This window comes from Hyaena hyaena, unplaced genomic scaffold (assembly GCF_003009895.1).
Source record: "Hyaena hyaena isolate Hyena2069 unplaced genomic scaffold, ASM300989v1 scaffold_56, whole genome shotgun sequence".
Classification (NCBI taxonomy): Eukaryota; Metazoa; Chordata; class Mammalia; order Carnivora; family Hyaenidae; genus Hyaena; species Hyaena hyaena.
The window spans coordinates 1205408-1222253 of record NW_024080688.1 but is presented as its reverse complement, the minus strand read 5'-3'; the positions used below and the strand labels follow the sequence as shown (position 1 = coordinate 1222253).

The 16846-nt window shown below is 49.3% G+C and overlaps 1 protein-coding gene across 5 annotated transcripts in view; it reads left to right on the top strand.

Moving 5' to 3' along the window:
* PPARG (peroxisome proliferator activated receptor gamma) overlaps window positions 1–2338 on the top strand; it is a 134785-nt gene extending 132447 nt beyond the window's left edge. For 4 of the 5 annotated variants that reach the window (XM_039231311.1, XM_039231310.1, XM_039231312.1 and 1 more), the window contains one exon: window positions 1881–2334. In XM_039231311.1, the coding sequence (XP_039087242.1) occupies window positions 1881–2128 (248 nt within the window). In that variant the 3' untranslated portion in view covers window positions 2129–2334. Of the gene's footprint in view, window positions 1–1880 lie in introns of all 5 variants that reach the window. The other variant, XM_039231308.1, reaches the window with a different exon arrangement.
* Window positions 2339–16846: the final 14508 nt, after the last annotated feature.

Below are 16846 nucleotides of genomic sequence, written 5' to 3'. Positions count from 1 at the left end.
AAGCCATCAAGGAACAGATCATTACTACATAGAAACAGAAGGAAAATTTGTCACCTCAGTCTATAAGGCTAGTTAACATTTATGACCAAAACAGACAAAGGATGGCACAAAAAACACATTTCTGGATCAATCTCACAAATTTTAAAACTCAAAATAGGAGCGAATACAAAGATGTAGGGAAATCTATTAATGTAATGTATGTACCATACTAGATTAAGGTAAAACCATATGGTCATCTCTTTAGAGAGAAAAAGTTTAAGGCATTTGATGAAATGCAACAACCTTCCTGACTTAAACAAATTAAAAACTGTGTAACTCTTGGAAAGCCAGGAGTAAAATGTATCTACCATAATCTAAATATCATAGTTGTGGTAAGCCATTAAGAATCATTTTCTTTATGGTTAGGAATAAAATAAGAATGCCTCCTACCACTACTGTTATTTAACAGCCATGTTAGAGGTATTAGCCAATACACTATGGCAAGGAAAAGAAATGGGAAGTGTAAACACTGGAAAAGAAGAAATAAATGAAACTACCATTATTTGCAGCTGTCATTGTCTACCCAAAATAGAAAAATAAATCCAGGATAAAAACTATTTGAATTGACAAGAGTCTAGGAAATTGGAATGTATTCAGTTCAGTATACTGAAATCAATAGTTTTTTCCGAGCACTAGCAGGGATATATTAGAAAAGATCATGAAAAAGAAGCATAGAATACTATTAAGAAAAGAAGTAAGTTAAAGAAGTAAAGAACACTATTTAAGGATTCATCTAACAAGATCCAATTGAAGAAAAACATGAAAAGTTTAAAAGTAAATTATATCATTTAAAAATTCAAATAAGGAGAATATAAAGAAGAAAGTGAAAATTACCTCACCACTCAGAACATAGCTCTGTTAAAATCTGGGGCTCTGTCCTTTCAAACTATACCAGTATTTTAAAAATATGTCTTGTCTTATTGAAAATGTACATGCTGGGGCACCTGGCTGGGTCAGTTGGTTGAATATCCAACTTGTGATTTCAGCTCAGGTCATGATCTCACAGTTCGTGAGTTCAAGCCTCACTTTAGGATCTTTGCTTCTTTGCTGACAGCACAGAGGCCCCCTTGGGATTTTCTCAATCTCTCTCTCTCTCTCTCTCTCTCTCTCTCTCCCCTTCACACTTTCTCTTTCATCTTCAGAAACAGACATTAAAATATACATATGCTATATAAGGAAATATATATATATGCTATATTAAGGGGAAAAGGCAAAGCTGGTTTTAAACGCTTTTTAATGTGACTTACTTTTGATAGCACACAAGGGGGGAGGAGAATGAGAGAGAGGGAGACACGGAATCGGAAGCAGGCTCCAGACTCCAAGCTGTCAGCACAGAGCCCGATCCAGGTCTCGAACCCACAGACCATGAGATCATGACCTGAGCCAAAGTCGGTCGCCCAACCGACTGAGCCACCCAGGCGCCTCAAGGCAAAGCTGGTTTCAAAAGCATATCTAAAGCTGTGGTGAGAAAGTAAGTGGAGGTTATAAAACAGACTCATCAGGAAGGAGCAGAAGTTGAAAATGAGATTTCTGAGTGAGTAGAAACATGCTGGCAGAAGAGTCCTCGGTGTGGGGGAAGGATTGCGTTGCCACCATGTTATGTCAGCTGATGAGACAGATTTGGCCCCAGCCAGGAAGCGATGCCCCGGAAAGAGCTCTGATAGCCTTGCTTTCAGTCCACCCTCCTGCCCCACTGTCTACGTAACCTCCCTCCCCACCTCATTTTAGAACCAGAGCAAAACAAGCCATCAGAAAGACAGGTGAGGAGTTTGGCTGCTTATGCCTCAGATGTGGGGCCAGAGACTTCTGTAACGGAACCTCTTGTTCTTCTGCCCCCCCAGACCGCCCAGGTTTGCTGAATGTGAAGCCCATTGAGGACATACAGGACAACCTGCTGCAAGCCCTGGAGCTCCAGCTCAAGCTGAACCACCCCGAGTCCTCCCAGCTCTTTGCCAAGCTGCTGCAGAAAATGACCGACCTCAGACAGATTGTAACAGAACATGTGCAGCTATTGCAAGTCATAAAGAAAACAGAGACAGACATGAGTCTCCACCCGCTCCTACAAGAAATTTACAAGGACTTGTATTAGCAGAGAAGTCCGAATTCACTGACCATGTTTTCCTTCTTCCAATTGCACTATTATTTTGAGGGAAAATCTGACACCTAAAAAAATTTACTGTGAAAAAGCATTTTAAAAAGAAAAGGTTTTAGAATAATAGATCTATTTTATGCATATTGTTTATAAAGATACATTTACAATTTACTTTTAATATTAAAAATTACCACATTATGAAATTGCTGGTTGTGTTTGAAGACTGCATCTTAGGTGTTCCCTCCCCCAGCTCCCCACCCCAGGCTTACTTCCTCTTATTTCCTTCCCCTTCCTTCCTTCCCTCCCACCCATCCCTCTTCTTTCGCACTCCTTTGTCAAAATGGGAATGGAACTGCGGATCGACTTTCATTCTCGGTAAATTAATTTTTCCTCCAATTCACAACTTTTCTGAACCCTCCATCTGCCTTAACAAGCACAACTAAGAAAGGAAGGTAAACCTCGGGACCAAAAACTTCTCAGAGCCTGTGCTTCTTACCCTGTGTGTGCGAGTCCGGGGCATTTCCCAAGAACCCAGTCTTCTTCCACACCCCCACCCAAGACGTGCACTCACCGAGAACAGCCTGCTGGCGGGATGCCAAGGCGCACGCGCTGTACCCGGCGGCACGTGCTAACTGCTGGGATACGTGGGGAACGGGGGCTTGGAGACTGGGCACCTGCCAAAAAGAACCTAGAGTTGAATCAAGGAGAAAAGATGAATCTTTCTTAAAAACAGTATAATGCTCAGTATAATCCTGTACCAATACATGGCTCAGACTCTAAGTACTGTGAGAGTTCAAAGGATGTAAGGATTGATGAAGATTGGAATAGTTAAGCGTGACTCTAAATTCATTGAAGTGGGTCTCAGAGGATGTGTTGGATCTGGGATAGGTAGAGCGTAGAGTAAGAGGCGTTCCAGGAAAGAAAACAGCAAGAACGACACCAAGGAACCAAAGCCAACCACGGATGCAGGAGAAGAGCCACGCTCCAGTTCTGATGGACACAGACCAGCTTTACCATAACTACTCCTAACGCCCTCCTTGGGACCACGGTGCCCAGAGATCTCTTACTTTTCTAACCTCAAAGTCTAATTATCTGTATCATTTAGGTGATGCAGACCTCCCCGGCATGCAGGTTATGTGTTCCCTAAAAGAAGGGACCTTCTTGGCACATTGATAGATTCATTGATTGAAGCCACCAAATTCAGTGACTTTGAATAAATACAGTGACTTTGAAGAGTGCCTCCAAAGAGGAACCTCTCCTGAGCTCTCTACTGCAGGATGGTTCTGTCCACTGACCAAAATTATTTCCCTGCTGCTGCTGCCTTAGTTTTATCTTTCCTTATGGCGCTAATACTTAGGAGGACATAACTTCATGTTTCAGGCTTTCAGGCCAAAATATCAGGAAACACTTTTTCATCCTTTACCCAGAAATAAATATCTCCAAAGAGTCTGGTTACAGAAGTGAGCCCTGGAAATGTAGGATCCCTAACCCCTTAGGAGCAATGACTTTGTAGCTGAAACCTTTAGATACAACCGCAGCATTTTGGGACTAGAGACTGAAGTCATTGTCAAAGTGTTATCAAAACACTGAAAAGAAAAGTCACAAACTCAGTCCATCACATGGTTATTTTTCCCTTGATGCCAAACATCAGGATATTCTCAAACATCCCCATGACTAACCAGAGGCTTCACTGCTGTCCCATGTGGAGAACTTATCATCCGGCAGATCTTAAAAAAAAAAAAAGAACTTGTGCGCAGTAGACAAGGTGAGGATTCCACCTCAGAGGAGATCCCTTGTTTACAGGATTTCTTAAACAAAAAGCCTTTCAGCACACTCTCGCTCTGTGTTCCCACCAGCCCCGTGCGGCCGGTCCAAACCCTTTCCACATTCTCGGAGCTGTGGCTGCCAATGTGGGGAGGAAGGGAGACGCTCTCAACTCTTTGGCACTGATGGTTAGCATTAAATAGCTTTTAAACCCTGGCAGCTTTCAAGTTCCCATCTCTCTGACTTCTTCCCTGTGGTTTGGAATATCATTTGCTAAATATTTTACGACACATCTTCTACAGCCTCCAAAGCTCCTGCTCCTTTCTCTGGTCTCCCGTTCCCCCCAGGATGATTCACAAGTTAATCAACAAATGTATCATCAGTTATTCATAGTGCTTTCTCCGGACATAAACACACTTAGGGATTTGTGTTAATAAAAATAGGAAGAAAAGTGACTTTGGTCAAGAGTCCAAAAAAGGGAGGTGGGGAGATTTTCAGGGCTCCCATGAGAGCCTACACCCAGCGCCGCCCTTGAATGTGGCCTGGCTCCCCTCTAGCTCCCGGCTGCCTGTGGAGCACTGAACAGCGGGGTTCCCGTGAGAGAGATCATATCTACACACCCCGTTCCGTAGCCACCATCAAAAACTGGGCTGATCTGAGTTTCCGACTTCTTTTTTTTTTTTTTTTTTTTTAATTTGGGAGGGGAGCAAGAGGAACTCCGTCGGGAGGCGCTAGCTGATGCCACACTGCAAATTCTGATTGCTAACCCAGGGGGCAGAGCCGGGGGACAGCCGCATCAGTGCCACTGAAGGGAAAAGGGGTGATGGGGAGCTAGGCTTCTGTGGTACGCCTACTTACTTGCTACTGGATTCCAGTGACTTTTCCTCATGTCCCTAGAGGCTGACGAAGCCAAGCCCTTTTTATGGACAGGCCCAACTTGCTGGATATCTGTTACTAACTCTGTAGTGCTGATACAGTGGGCCAGGGGTGAGAGGGGTTGGAAATTGGCCCCCAGATACCTATTCCCTTAGAAATACCCACTGGGAAGCAGGGGTGGAGGCTTCTAAACAAAGCCAATCTCATTTCTAAATCCCAAAAGAACCAAAATTCATTGCCAGCAGGATCATCCCCATTGCTTTCTCGTTCCTCTTTCCCACCCACTCACTGGAACAGTTTGGGGCCAAGAGACAGACCAGGACGCCCGTTCTTCGCTAGGTAGCCACCTCCCTATTCTCCTCTGTCCTCACCACATCCTGGTTCCTGGCCCTGACTCCTGTTGTCTCTGTTCACAGTATTAGCACTGTTATTATCTGTGTATCCACAACCCTCACCATGTGATTGGACGTGGTTGGCCCACCATTTTAATGCTTATTGAAATGAAAAAAAAAAAAAAAACAACCAGCAGACTCTTAGCATTAAGACTGCCTGATGTCATCGAATCCTGCCTCATTCATTGCTATGTACTCAGTTCATATCAATGAACTCACTATGCCACCCTATGAAGATGAGTGTGACCAGGCCGGGCCCTCAAGGGGGCTCCTCATCTGTTGACAAAGTCAGATGCGTAATTACAAGTCAGCCAAAGGGATGAATTGCCCAAAGGTGTGAAAAAAGATTAACGGGATGTGGGTAGACTCAGAACTGTAAAAGCATATCATGTGTTCAGAAAACAGCAAGAAATTAGGTGTGGCTACCAGAGCTGAGGTAGTGCGAAATGAATGTGGCCAAGTCCGCATCACACTGTAACAAACCTCACCCTCCGTGGTAAGGAGCTACCTCAGACCAACTGGGTTTTCGTAACCAACTGGGATCCAGTAGATGCTTCCTCATATGGAAAATAGGACAATAATACCCATCTTAGAGGTAATCATGAGAATTAAATGTAATAGTGGCTGTAAAACACTTCACACGGTTGCTTGGCACATCTTAACGGGTCAATCTGTGTTGGCTACAGGTAACATTATGGCCATTGTTGTTACTAAAGGGCCCTTCTTTCAGGGCATCTGAGTGGCTCAGTCGGTGGAGTGTCCAACTCTTGATTTCAGCTCAGGTCATGATCCCAGACAGAGCCCTGCGTCGGGCTCAGCACTGAGCATGGAGCCTGCTTAAGATTCTCTCTTCCTCTCCCCCTCTCCCCCACTCTCTCTCTCTTAAAAATAAATAAATAAAAATAAAGTGCTCTTCATTCAAGAAAGCATCCTGGGCTCATGGAACAGGATCTTCCCCTTCAAGTATTCTAGGCCTTACCTGAATATCCCGGGAGACTGAAAAGCCAGGTAAAGGGATTAGATTTCAGCATTTGGCAGTGCAGTGAAAAATACATTCTCCCAAAAGTATTTTGCTTCCAGCCCATAAACACTAGAAGAAAATAATTATATGAAAGACGACTGCTGTGTTCTGATTTAGAAAAAAATGCCGGGATGAGGCTAGGAAAACATTTTCTCCGAAGTAGTGGGACTTTTCTCTTGTGGCTTATGCTCCTAATTTTAGACTAATATTACATAGTTTGCGTTTCCAGAGGGGTTATAAAGAATAAGAAAATTGCTAATTTGGGTCTGTAGGGAGTGGGTTGGGATATTTCCATCCCCTCTAGAGTTTGTAAATATGTTCCAGGCCGAAAGTTCCCAGGAGAATAGCATTCCTAGGGTCTATTTAGTGCCATGGGCTGAACTCAAGGAGGATCCAAGTGGCTTTCCACAAGAATTGGAAAACTGATCCCGTGGCCACTTTTGCTTCATACTGGAGGCCATGAAGTGTATCTTGGAGTAAGTCTGAGGCTTAACTCTGCCACTTTCTAGGTGTGTGGCCTTGAGTAAGTCGCTTTCCTCGTCTGGGGACAAAGAACCTGACCCATAGAAAGAAGTCCTTCAGCACATCACATCTAATTCATGAATAAGGGAATGGGTCTCAGTTTCCCAATCTGTAAAATGGGAGTAAGAGCACCTACCCTGCATGTCTTATAGAAATCAGGGCAGGCCTGATCACCATATTCGCAGCTAAGAAAGTGAGCCCCAGTGAAGTGCAGGAAGGTAGCCCAAGTTGACACAAGGAAAGTTAGAGGTAGGGCTGAGGCTAGACCTCTGGCTTCCTGAGGCCCGGCCCATCTAGGGCTCTTTCCCACCACATCCCAGGATACGCAAAGACAGAGTTGCCTGGTTGGCAGAAGACAAGCTTATGGCATAAAAGACTCCAGTCTGAATTTTGGCTCTGCCACATACTAGCTGTGCAACCTCGGGCAAGCCGCTTCCGGTCTCTGGGCTTCAGCATTAGGTTTGTGATGATCCCAGTTCCTACCTTCCAGGGCTGCTGTGAGCACTAGAGGTCACATGCAGGTGACATGCCCAGAGCCCCTAAACAATTAACATCTTCTAAAGACGATCTCACACAATCCGCTAAGGCGCTTGCTCTGACCCGGGGACATCGGTGTGTCTGTGTCCCCAACCACAGAAGAAGCCCTGAGATTCCAGCCGGGGAGGAATTGTCCAGCGTCGGCCCGACGGCCCTCAGTTTCCCCATCTACCCAGTCAGAGGCTCTGATCTGTCCTTCCAGCTCTGACACCCCAGGTCCTTGGGAGCCTCTAGGGGAGGCTGGAAGGAAGACAGGGTTCCCTGGCTGACCAACAGATGCCTTGTTCTCCGCGGCCCGAGCGCGTTCTCCCCCAGCGCGGCCGGGGGCCTGGACCCGACGCCAGGCCGCTCTCGCTAGGGGCCTGGAGCGGCTCCAGCCAGAGGGGGTGCAGCCTCCAAGGGGCGGGGCGGGGCGCCGCTGGCCGCTGGGTTCCCACCCGGCCGAGCTGCCGCGCGAGGGGCGGGGTGCTGAGTCAGCGGCCCGGCGGCCCCTCCCCGGGGCTCCCTGGCCGCCGAGCCTGCCAGCGGAGACACGGCCAGGAGGCCCCCCAGGAGCCCGGCGTGTTACCGAGGACGCTGCCGCGGCGGCCCCAGCCGCGGGCCCCGTGCCCTGCAAACGCCGGCCCGCAGCCAGGCCTCCCCGGGCTCCGGGGCAGCGAGCTAGGGAGTGGCTGCCGGTGAAGGCCCACGACGTTTTTCGGAGCTGCCTCCTTCTGGCAGGATTCGGCCCAGGGCCGCGTCTGCCATCCCGGGTCTCCCCGCCCTGTCGCCAATGGCAGCCATTATTCCTCTCAAACATCAAGTACAAGCTTGACTTATAAACTGCTTTGCAGCCATTTAATCCTCTCCAAACCCAGCGAGGTGGTTCATGGGTCAGTGGCCCACAGGAAACAAGGGCACACTCAGAAGGGACCCCTGGGGAGAGCTTGGGGGGGGGACTACTTACAAACTGTGGGAAGGTTAGGGGACACCACTACAGCAGGACAAGACCCCCCCCCCCCCCAGGCTAGCCAGGGCACTGAGGCCAGTGGGGAGAAGGTTATTGGAACCCGAGAGAGGGTCGCTGGGGCCGCATGTCTATGGCCCAAGGAAGTGAGGAACATTCTCACTGCTGTCCCCTAGATGGCAGAGGGCAAAGTGGTAGACACACGCCCCTCTTCTCTCCCCTCACAGGCTCCCTCCTGAGGGTCTCATTGGCCAAATCCTACTGGAAGCCAGGGAACAAAAGAACCAATTGATACCATTAGGCTCCCAGGCACAGAGCAGGGTAGAGAGGGAGGAGGGCCAATGCGTAGGACAAGCGGAATATCCAGCGTGGGTAGGGGTATCATTAAGCCCATGATGTTGAAAGGAAACAGAGAATTTTAAGTCTGAGGTCACAGAGTGGTAACTGCCGGTTCTGGGATTTTCAAACTCAGGTCTGTGTAGCTCCAAGACATAGTTCTTGCCACTGTATTAAGCCAGCTGTGGGAGAGGGACCTAAGGGACCAGAACAAGACGAATGGAGTGTATGGGGCGCCTGGCTGGCTCAGTCCGTTACGCGTCCAACTTCAGCTCAGGTCATGATCTCACGGTTCGTGGGTTTAAGCCCCGCGTCGGACTCTTTGCTGACAGTGCAGAGCCCGCTTCAGATCCTCCGTTCCCCTCTCTCTCTGCCTCTCCCACACTCCGTGCTTGCTCTCTTTCTTTCAAAAATAAATAAACATTAAAAAAGGAGGATTGAGGCACTCAGCATCTCCTTATACCCCTAGCCAGGGCGGGCCCTGGTAGCTGGGAAACTGGCACAATTTTATTGGGTACTTCCCACATCTTTCCATAATAATCCCTGGAGACCTAAGGCATGTAGCCTAAAGCAGCCCATGTAAGTTTCATCCTAAAAGTTAACGTAAGCATTGTAGTTTATGTCGAAAGAAAAAAAATGCTTTATTAATGTTTAGGGGCATGTGGTAGCTCAGTCGGTTAAGTGTCCCACTCTTGATCTTGGCTCAGGTCACGATCTCACGGTTCATGAGACCAAGCCCCCCATCGGGTTCTGCACTGACAGCGCCTTCCGAGCCTGCTTGAGATTCTCTCTCTCCCTCTCTCTGTCTCTGCCTCTCCCCCGTGTACACGCTCTCTCAAATAAATAAACTTAAAAAAATTAATTAATAGGGGTGCTTGGGTGGCTCAGTCGGATGAGCATCTGACATTTCAGCTCAAGTCATGATCTCAAAGTATGTGAGCCGGAGCCCTGAGTCAGGCTCTGAACTGACAGTGTGGAGCCTGCTTGGGATTCAATCTCCCTCTCTCTCTCTGCCCTCTCCCACACAACTCTCTTTCAAAATGAATAACATATAAAATATAAATAAATAAATAAACTTGGGACGCCTGGGTGGCTCAGTCAAGTTAGGTGTCCAACTTCAGCTCAGGTCATGATCCCACAGTTCATGGGTTCAAGCCCCATGTCAGGCTCTGTGCTGACAGCTCAGAGCCTGGAGCCTGCTTCAGATTCTGTGTCTCCCTCTTTCTCTGCCCCTCTGCCACTCATGCTCTGTCTCTCTAAAATAAATAAACTTTTTTAAAAGTTTTAATAAATAAACTTTTTTAACAGGTAAATTAATGTTTAAAATAATGCTTAGAAGTTAAATGACTTTATTTCTACCAAAGAATTAGAAGAGAAAAAGGCTCTCCATGGAGGGGTGCTATGTGTTCTCGATGGCTTTAGGTACCCCTGGGAAAGGGCCCTGTACCCCACTCTGAGAAGCACAGGCGCCAGTTTCCTTTAGGGAAAGAATTTACTTGCCCAGCACCTCATAGCCTAACTATCAGACTTGGAGTCCCATGACCCTGCTCCTTGCGTGGTGGAGAGAAAGGAAACCTGGCCAAAACAGAGCCTCAAAAGGGAAAAAGGTCCCTAGTGGTCAGCCTGGGAGGGGTGTGGAGGAAGGAGTATGAGCTCAATGTCAGCAAACATTCGCTGGCATTATCTGTGCCCAGCTCTGGGGACACTCAGACATGCCTGGCATGACTTGGGTCATCCAGGAGCCCACCGTCCTAGAGGAGACAGGCACATAAGCTGCCAAAGCGAACACCGTCTGACAAACAGAAGGAAGAAGTTTCAGAGGCAGGCAGGTGGGTTCAAAGCCCCTTCTCTGCCAGTTCTTGGTAGTATGACCTTGGGCTAGAAGGGTTTTCTAATTCCTCCTTTATAATTGGGCAAGGTCGTACTCACACCATAAAGTTACCACGAGGGAAAAAGAGATGAGGTTTGAAAGCACGCAGCACTTTGACTTGGCAACTGTGAATTCATTGTCGTCTTTGTGCTGCGATAAACACGAGACCGAGGACCGTGCGCGCCAGGGCTAAATGGCACAGCCGTGCTCTTTCAACCAAACTCTGCACTTGAGGGGCGCCTGGGTTGCTCAGTTGGTCAACCATCCGACTCAGGTCATGCTCTCGTGGTTCGTGAGTTTGAGCCTCACGTCGGGCTCTGTGCTGACAGCTCAGAGCCTGGAGCCTGCTTCGGATTCTGTGTCTCCCTCTCTCTCTGTTCCTCCCCTGCTCATGCTCTGTCTCTTTCTCTCAAAAATAAATAAATATTTTAAAAAATTGCACTCGTGATCCAACGTCAAAATAGATTATCTTAAATTTCCCAGAGAATCTGAGGTCTATGGCTTCTGTTACCGTGGAAGTACAGGAGAAGTTTAACTCTGGGTGGGGGTAAGGGAAGGCTTCTTGGAGGAGGTGACATTTGAGATGGACTGAGAGGATTTGTAAGGGTTGACCAGGCAGACAGGGAAGGGCTGTCCAAGCAAGGGGTTCTCGTGCAAAGGCTCATGTACATGGCATGTTAGGCAGAATAAGTATTTTGGTGTGGCTGGAGGGGAAGGGTGGTGGGGGGCGTGAGGAGAAATGGCTGGAGCAGAATCGAATCAAATTAGGCAGGGTCTATACTAATGGACAGAGGAGTTTGGACTTTATCTTAGGGGGAACAGAGAGCCGTGGCAGATGTTAAGCCGGGAAGTGTAGATACATTCACCCTGTCGGCCAGCAAGGAGATAGGATTGATGGGGAGGTGGGAAGACCTTTAGGAGGCTCTGGCTGTCACACGGATGAGCGATGAAGGTGGCATGAGTGAGGGGAGGGCATCAGCAATGACGACAGAACAGGTGGACAGTTTTGCAGAACAGTCCAGGGCCTGCTTAATGTGGGGGCAGGGGTGGGGGGCACACAAGGGTGATCCTCAGGGTTTGACCTTGATGACATGGCAGGAACAGGACATGCTCCTTATTGAGATGGGGGTTCAGGGGCGCCTCGGTGGCTCAGTCAGTTAAGCGTCCACCTCTTGATTTCGGCTTAGGTCAGACCTCGCGGCTTGTGAGTTCGAGCCCTGCATCAGGCTCTGCGCTGACAGCGTGGACCTTGCTCAGGATTCTCTCCCTCTCTCTCCAATCCTCCCTCGCTCATGCCCTCTCCTCTCTCAAAATAAATAAATAAACTTTAAAACAAGAAGAAGAAGGAGATGGAGGTTGATCTGAGGGAAGGATAACAGATTTTGTTTTAGAAATCCTAAGGGTGGGAACCCTGTGGACATCCAGGAGGGGGTGGAGCCAGCTGTCAGATAGACGGGAGTCTGCAGCTGAGAGGCGAGGTGGGCTGGAGGGGCGCAGTCGCGGCAGTGCAAAAGGGTGAGGGCAGTCATAGGACAGTGACAGTCATGGAGAAGACCCACAAGCATTCCAAAAATTCACGTTGACTCTCTCAGCCCAGTTTTCCCACCGAGGTCAAAAAGAGGTTTCACTTTCTCTGTTTCCTTTTTATCCATTGGTTCCCTAAGTATCAAGTGCTTTCTACTTGCTGGGAGCTGCTGGAGTAACAGGATTCCATTCAACTACCAGTTCTTTTTTTTTTTTTTTTTAGTGTTTTATTTATTTTTGAGATAGAGATAGAGACAGCATGAGCAGGGGAGGGTCAGAGAGAGAGGGAGACACAGAATCTGAAACAGGCTCCAGGCTCTGAGCTGTCAGCACAGAGCCCGACATGGGGCTCGAACCCACAAATGCGAGATCATGACCTGAGCCGAAGTCGGACGCTTAATTGACTGAGCCACCCAGGTGCCCCTCAACTACCAGTTCTTAAGATCCTCCCACAAGCAAGGATATATGTCATCTCATTTCTCCTACTCAGTGACCCTCAGAGATGAATACTATTCTCTCTGTCTCACTCTCACTCCCCAGGCACTGGGGCTTAGAGATCTGCATAAATGGGGCCCCTGTGGTGTTCCGGTCTCATCTTTACACACACAGACACACACATACCATTGAAGACGTGTGCCTTGCCCTGACTCCTTCACTGGACTCTATTCTCTCCCATCACTCAGCAGAAAGCTCCCCTGAGATCCTGTCTCTGCGTTCAGAGAGAGTTTTATTATCAGGAAGCAGTGACCCAGACAGATGGCAGGGCCCAGGGCCAGAGTCCTATATCACTCTTAGATTCCTTCTCCCTGCAGGTGACTGCCTCCCACTCCCAGACTAGGAAACACCTCCTTCCCTCCCCTCCCCCCAACCCGTGTCCCCTGGGCCTCAGCCAGCACCAACCGCTAGACTTGCTGTCTTTGAACTTCAGCCTCTGAGTCTGACTCCCCATATTTTCCATCCCCATATTTTTCAGGCCTGAAACCTTGGGACCTCAGTGTTCTCATCAATAAAATGGAGGTTATAACCGTTTTTTACAGACCCACCAAGGCTGTTTGGAGGACCGATGAGGCAGTGGGAGGAGAAAGTGCTTCGCAAACACTATAAACTAGAAATCCTGGGGCCACGGAGTTATTGTGCCCTTGTTAGCTCTGTCTTCCGCACCGGTCTCCCTGAGTCAGGCCTCAGGGCAGGTACTGCCAAGGCTGAAGCCAGACTCCAGTCCCAGCCTAGGAAGATAAGGTCAGGGCACTACAATCCCACCCCAGGGAATCAGCTTACTCCCCCCGGAGCTATTGGAGGTTCCTGAGCCAGCTCTCTGCCCAGGTTTTATGAGCTCAGAGAGGGTTTACACTATGACTAATATTCCACCCTCTCACCACCACCCCCCTTGGGTCGCCACTACCTGCTGGGCAGGAAGTCCGTGGGACTCAACCCCCCCTTAATCACCGCCACCTCCCCATGACCCGCCTCAATCAGGTCTCTTTACAGTCGGGCAGAGCCGGCTGGGCCTCCTCAAACTTCCATATCGGCGCCGGGAGATCGCTGATATGGCTAATGGCGTTTGCTTGCCTCCACGCCCTGGGCCCAGCATTCCGGGAGTCACGCAACCCCACAGGCCCAGGGCGGAAACCGATTCCCACAGCAGCAAGGCCCGAGCCTGGGGAGCCTCCCACCCCATAAAACACAGGCAATGAGCCTTTCTTCACGGCCACCCGGCCAGCCCGCCTCAAAGCCGCAGGGTGCTCTTCCCTCCTGGTGACGGTCCGCCTCCGTCCATCCGCTCATCCATTCCCGCCCCCACCTGCCTTCTCTCTGGGCTCCCAGGGGCCTCCGGGCCTCCCACGCCTCCTGCCAGGGAGGAGGAAAGTCGCCAACCTGATAGCCGCTGTTTTTCGATCACTCTTCACTCGCTCACCCAAGCCTTCCTTCATTCATCCCGTACTCACCAGGCATCTTCTCTGAGCCGGGCCACGGTTGCTGAATGCTGGGGACATAGAGACCAATGGGATAGTCACGGCCCTCGGGGAGTGTGCCGTCAGGATGGGAAGGGGGAGAGTGGAGGTTGCAGAATACGAGGGTAGGAGCCCACCCCTTCCCCTCGCCCTTAGTGCTGAGTGCACGGGGTCGGCTCCCCCCGCCGCCTCGGCACCGCTTTGCCTGACTGGATTTACCACCGGCTTCATGCTCTCCGAGAGCAGCCCAGTCAAGGGCTGATAGGTGTGGGGGAGAGACATCCCAGCCCCCTCACTCCCCAGGTCAGATACAATCTGTCCCGACTCCCGGAGATGCCCAGTGGGCTTAGGATCCAGCTTACAGACACCCTCCACGGGATGGACTTCTATTCCAGGGCCTGGACAGGATCCTCATCACCTCTGTAATAAACGTACACTCAGATCTTTGCGAAGAGTCTGCTTGTGGGCAAGTTCAAACTCAGATACCCAGCTGACAATGACAGGAGCCTGTTAAGACAGTGGCATTTACCCATTCATACAATCGGGGTATGTTCATACAATCATACACCCTCAGCACCTACTGTATCCTAGACCCTGGGTGCTGGGAGTGACCCAGCCGTGGACCCTGCCTCCCAGACAGTGTCTAACAAGGGAGTCAGACAAGTAAACCAGCAGTTACCAGTCAGAGTGACATGGGCAATGACAGAATCCCGTTCAGGATGGCGGGGGGACGCAGGGAAGAGACCGGAACTCGGTGTGAGGGACGGAGCAGGCAACAGCTGGGCTGAATCTTAAAACTCCAAAAGGAGCTGATCAGGTAGAGAAAGTGTGAAAGTGTCCAGGTAGAGGAAAGGTACAGGTAAAGGTACGGAGATATAATAGAGCCTGGCCTGGTTCTGGAAACACTAAGTCCTCCACTGGGGATGGGACATGTCGCGTAGGAAAGAAGAGTGAAAATGAGACAGAATCCAGATCCTAAAAGGCCTTTCGGGTTTCCAACATTTGCATTTTTTAAAGAGAAATCTGAACAGAGCGGCGTTTAACCCCCACGGGAAGGAAGCTCAGATGAGGGTGCGTTTCAGACACAGAGGGGTAGTGGTGCTAAGCGAGGTCCCCCACCTCTCCTCGTGCTGCCTCCCTAACGCTCCAGGCCCAGCTGTGACTGGATGGTGGTTTGCAGAGGGTGCTGTGGGCATGTCTGCAGCGAGGACTCGCAGGGCTTTGGAGGACGGATTAGACCAGAAGGTCAACAGTGGGGCGGCACGGGTCTCCCCGTCTCCAGCCAGGGAAAACCAGCCATGAAACCTCTCCCTGGTGGGATGCCCCCCGGGACCCAGCTCCCGCTCTTCTCAGAGATCCCTGTATATTGAAAATGTGGGAGAATTGGGTCTGCGTTATAATTTATGTGGGTACAGGGGAGGGGTGATTCAGGCATTCCTGGCCAGGTCAGGTGAGCCAGTGGAAGGGAGCCACAGAAAGCCAGTCCCCGTAAGGGGCATCTGGGTAGCTCAGTCGGTTAAGCGACCAACTTCTGGTTTCAGCTCAGATTCATGAGATTGAGCCCTACATCAGTCTGCGCTGGCAGCGTGGAGCCTGCCTAGGATACTCTATCTCCCTCTCTCTCCCTGCCCCTCCCCTGCTCACACACATGCAGGTGCACACACTCTCTCTGTCTCTCTCTCATAAATACATACATACAGAAAGAAAGAAAGAAAGAAAGAAAGAAAGAAAGAAAGAAAGAAAGAAAGAGAAAGAGAAAGGAAGAGAGAGAGAAAGAAAAAAGAAAGGGAGAAAAAGAGAGAAAGAGAGAAAGAGAGAAAGAAAGAAAGAAAGAAAGAAAGAAAGAAAGAAAGAAAGAAAGAAAGAAAGAAAGAAAAAGAAAGAAAGAAAGAAAGAGAAAGAGAAAGGAAGAGAGAAAGAAAAAAGAAAGGAAGAAAAAGAGAAAAAGAGAGAAAGAGAGAGAGAGAGAAAGAAAGAAAGAAAGAAAGAAAGAAAGAAAAGAAAGAAAGGAAGAAAGGAAGAAAAAAAGAAAGAAAGAGAGAGAGAGAGAATGGGGGAGGGAGGGAGGAAGGAAGGAAGGAAGGAAGGAAGGAAGGAAGGAAGGAAGGAAATGAGGGTGGAGAAGCCTAACTGGATAACAAAGTCTTCAGTGGGGGCAATTCTGAGCACAGCAGCAGCTGTCACGTAACTCTCTCCAGCTCCACTGACATATCCTAGGAAAGAAGAGGCCTCTGGGTAAAACCTAAAAGCTGCGTTAATAAAATCTCTGTTCCAAATCCTTTTCACGAATTCTCTGTTTAGTCTTAAAAGAATCCACCAAGGCACATGTTAAATTCCTATGCCCCCTTTTAAGAGGAAGCTGAAGTGCAGAACTGCTAAGTAAGTTACTCAAGGGCACAGTTTTTAAGTTGGCGAGAAGGGAGGGAGCCAATTTCCCACACTGCATCTCTGCCCAAGGCGAAGCTCTGACGTTCCCCCCCCACCCCCCAAGCCCACCGTGGCCAGGCGGCCGCAGATCAGGAATTGCTGCTCTTTTCCGGTAGCGCGTGCCAGAACTTCAGCCTGATTGGACCAGCCCAAGTCACATGACATACCACCTAACCAATCACTGTGACCAGAGGGATGCAAAAAGCCAATGAGCGTATCCCTATGTTCCAACTCTTCCCGGAAACAGAGGGTGGACCACGTTGGGAGGCGGGAGCATTTCCAAACAAAAGGCAAGGGAAAGGACATGGATTCTGGGGGAGCACACACCTTGCGGCCACCGCAGTTTGGTGACGGCAACATGATTTATTCCATCCACAACAAGGCCTGGTGCACAACAGAACCGTGTCAGGATCCCGCCAAGAAACAGCAGGCATGCTCAGACTGGGTAATTTGCAAAGAGTTTAATAAAGGGATTACGTACAAAGGAGTGGGCGGAGTGTGAAGAAACCACAGGGACAGTGCAGAACCTGGGGCCAGGCACAGTGACA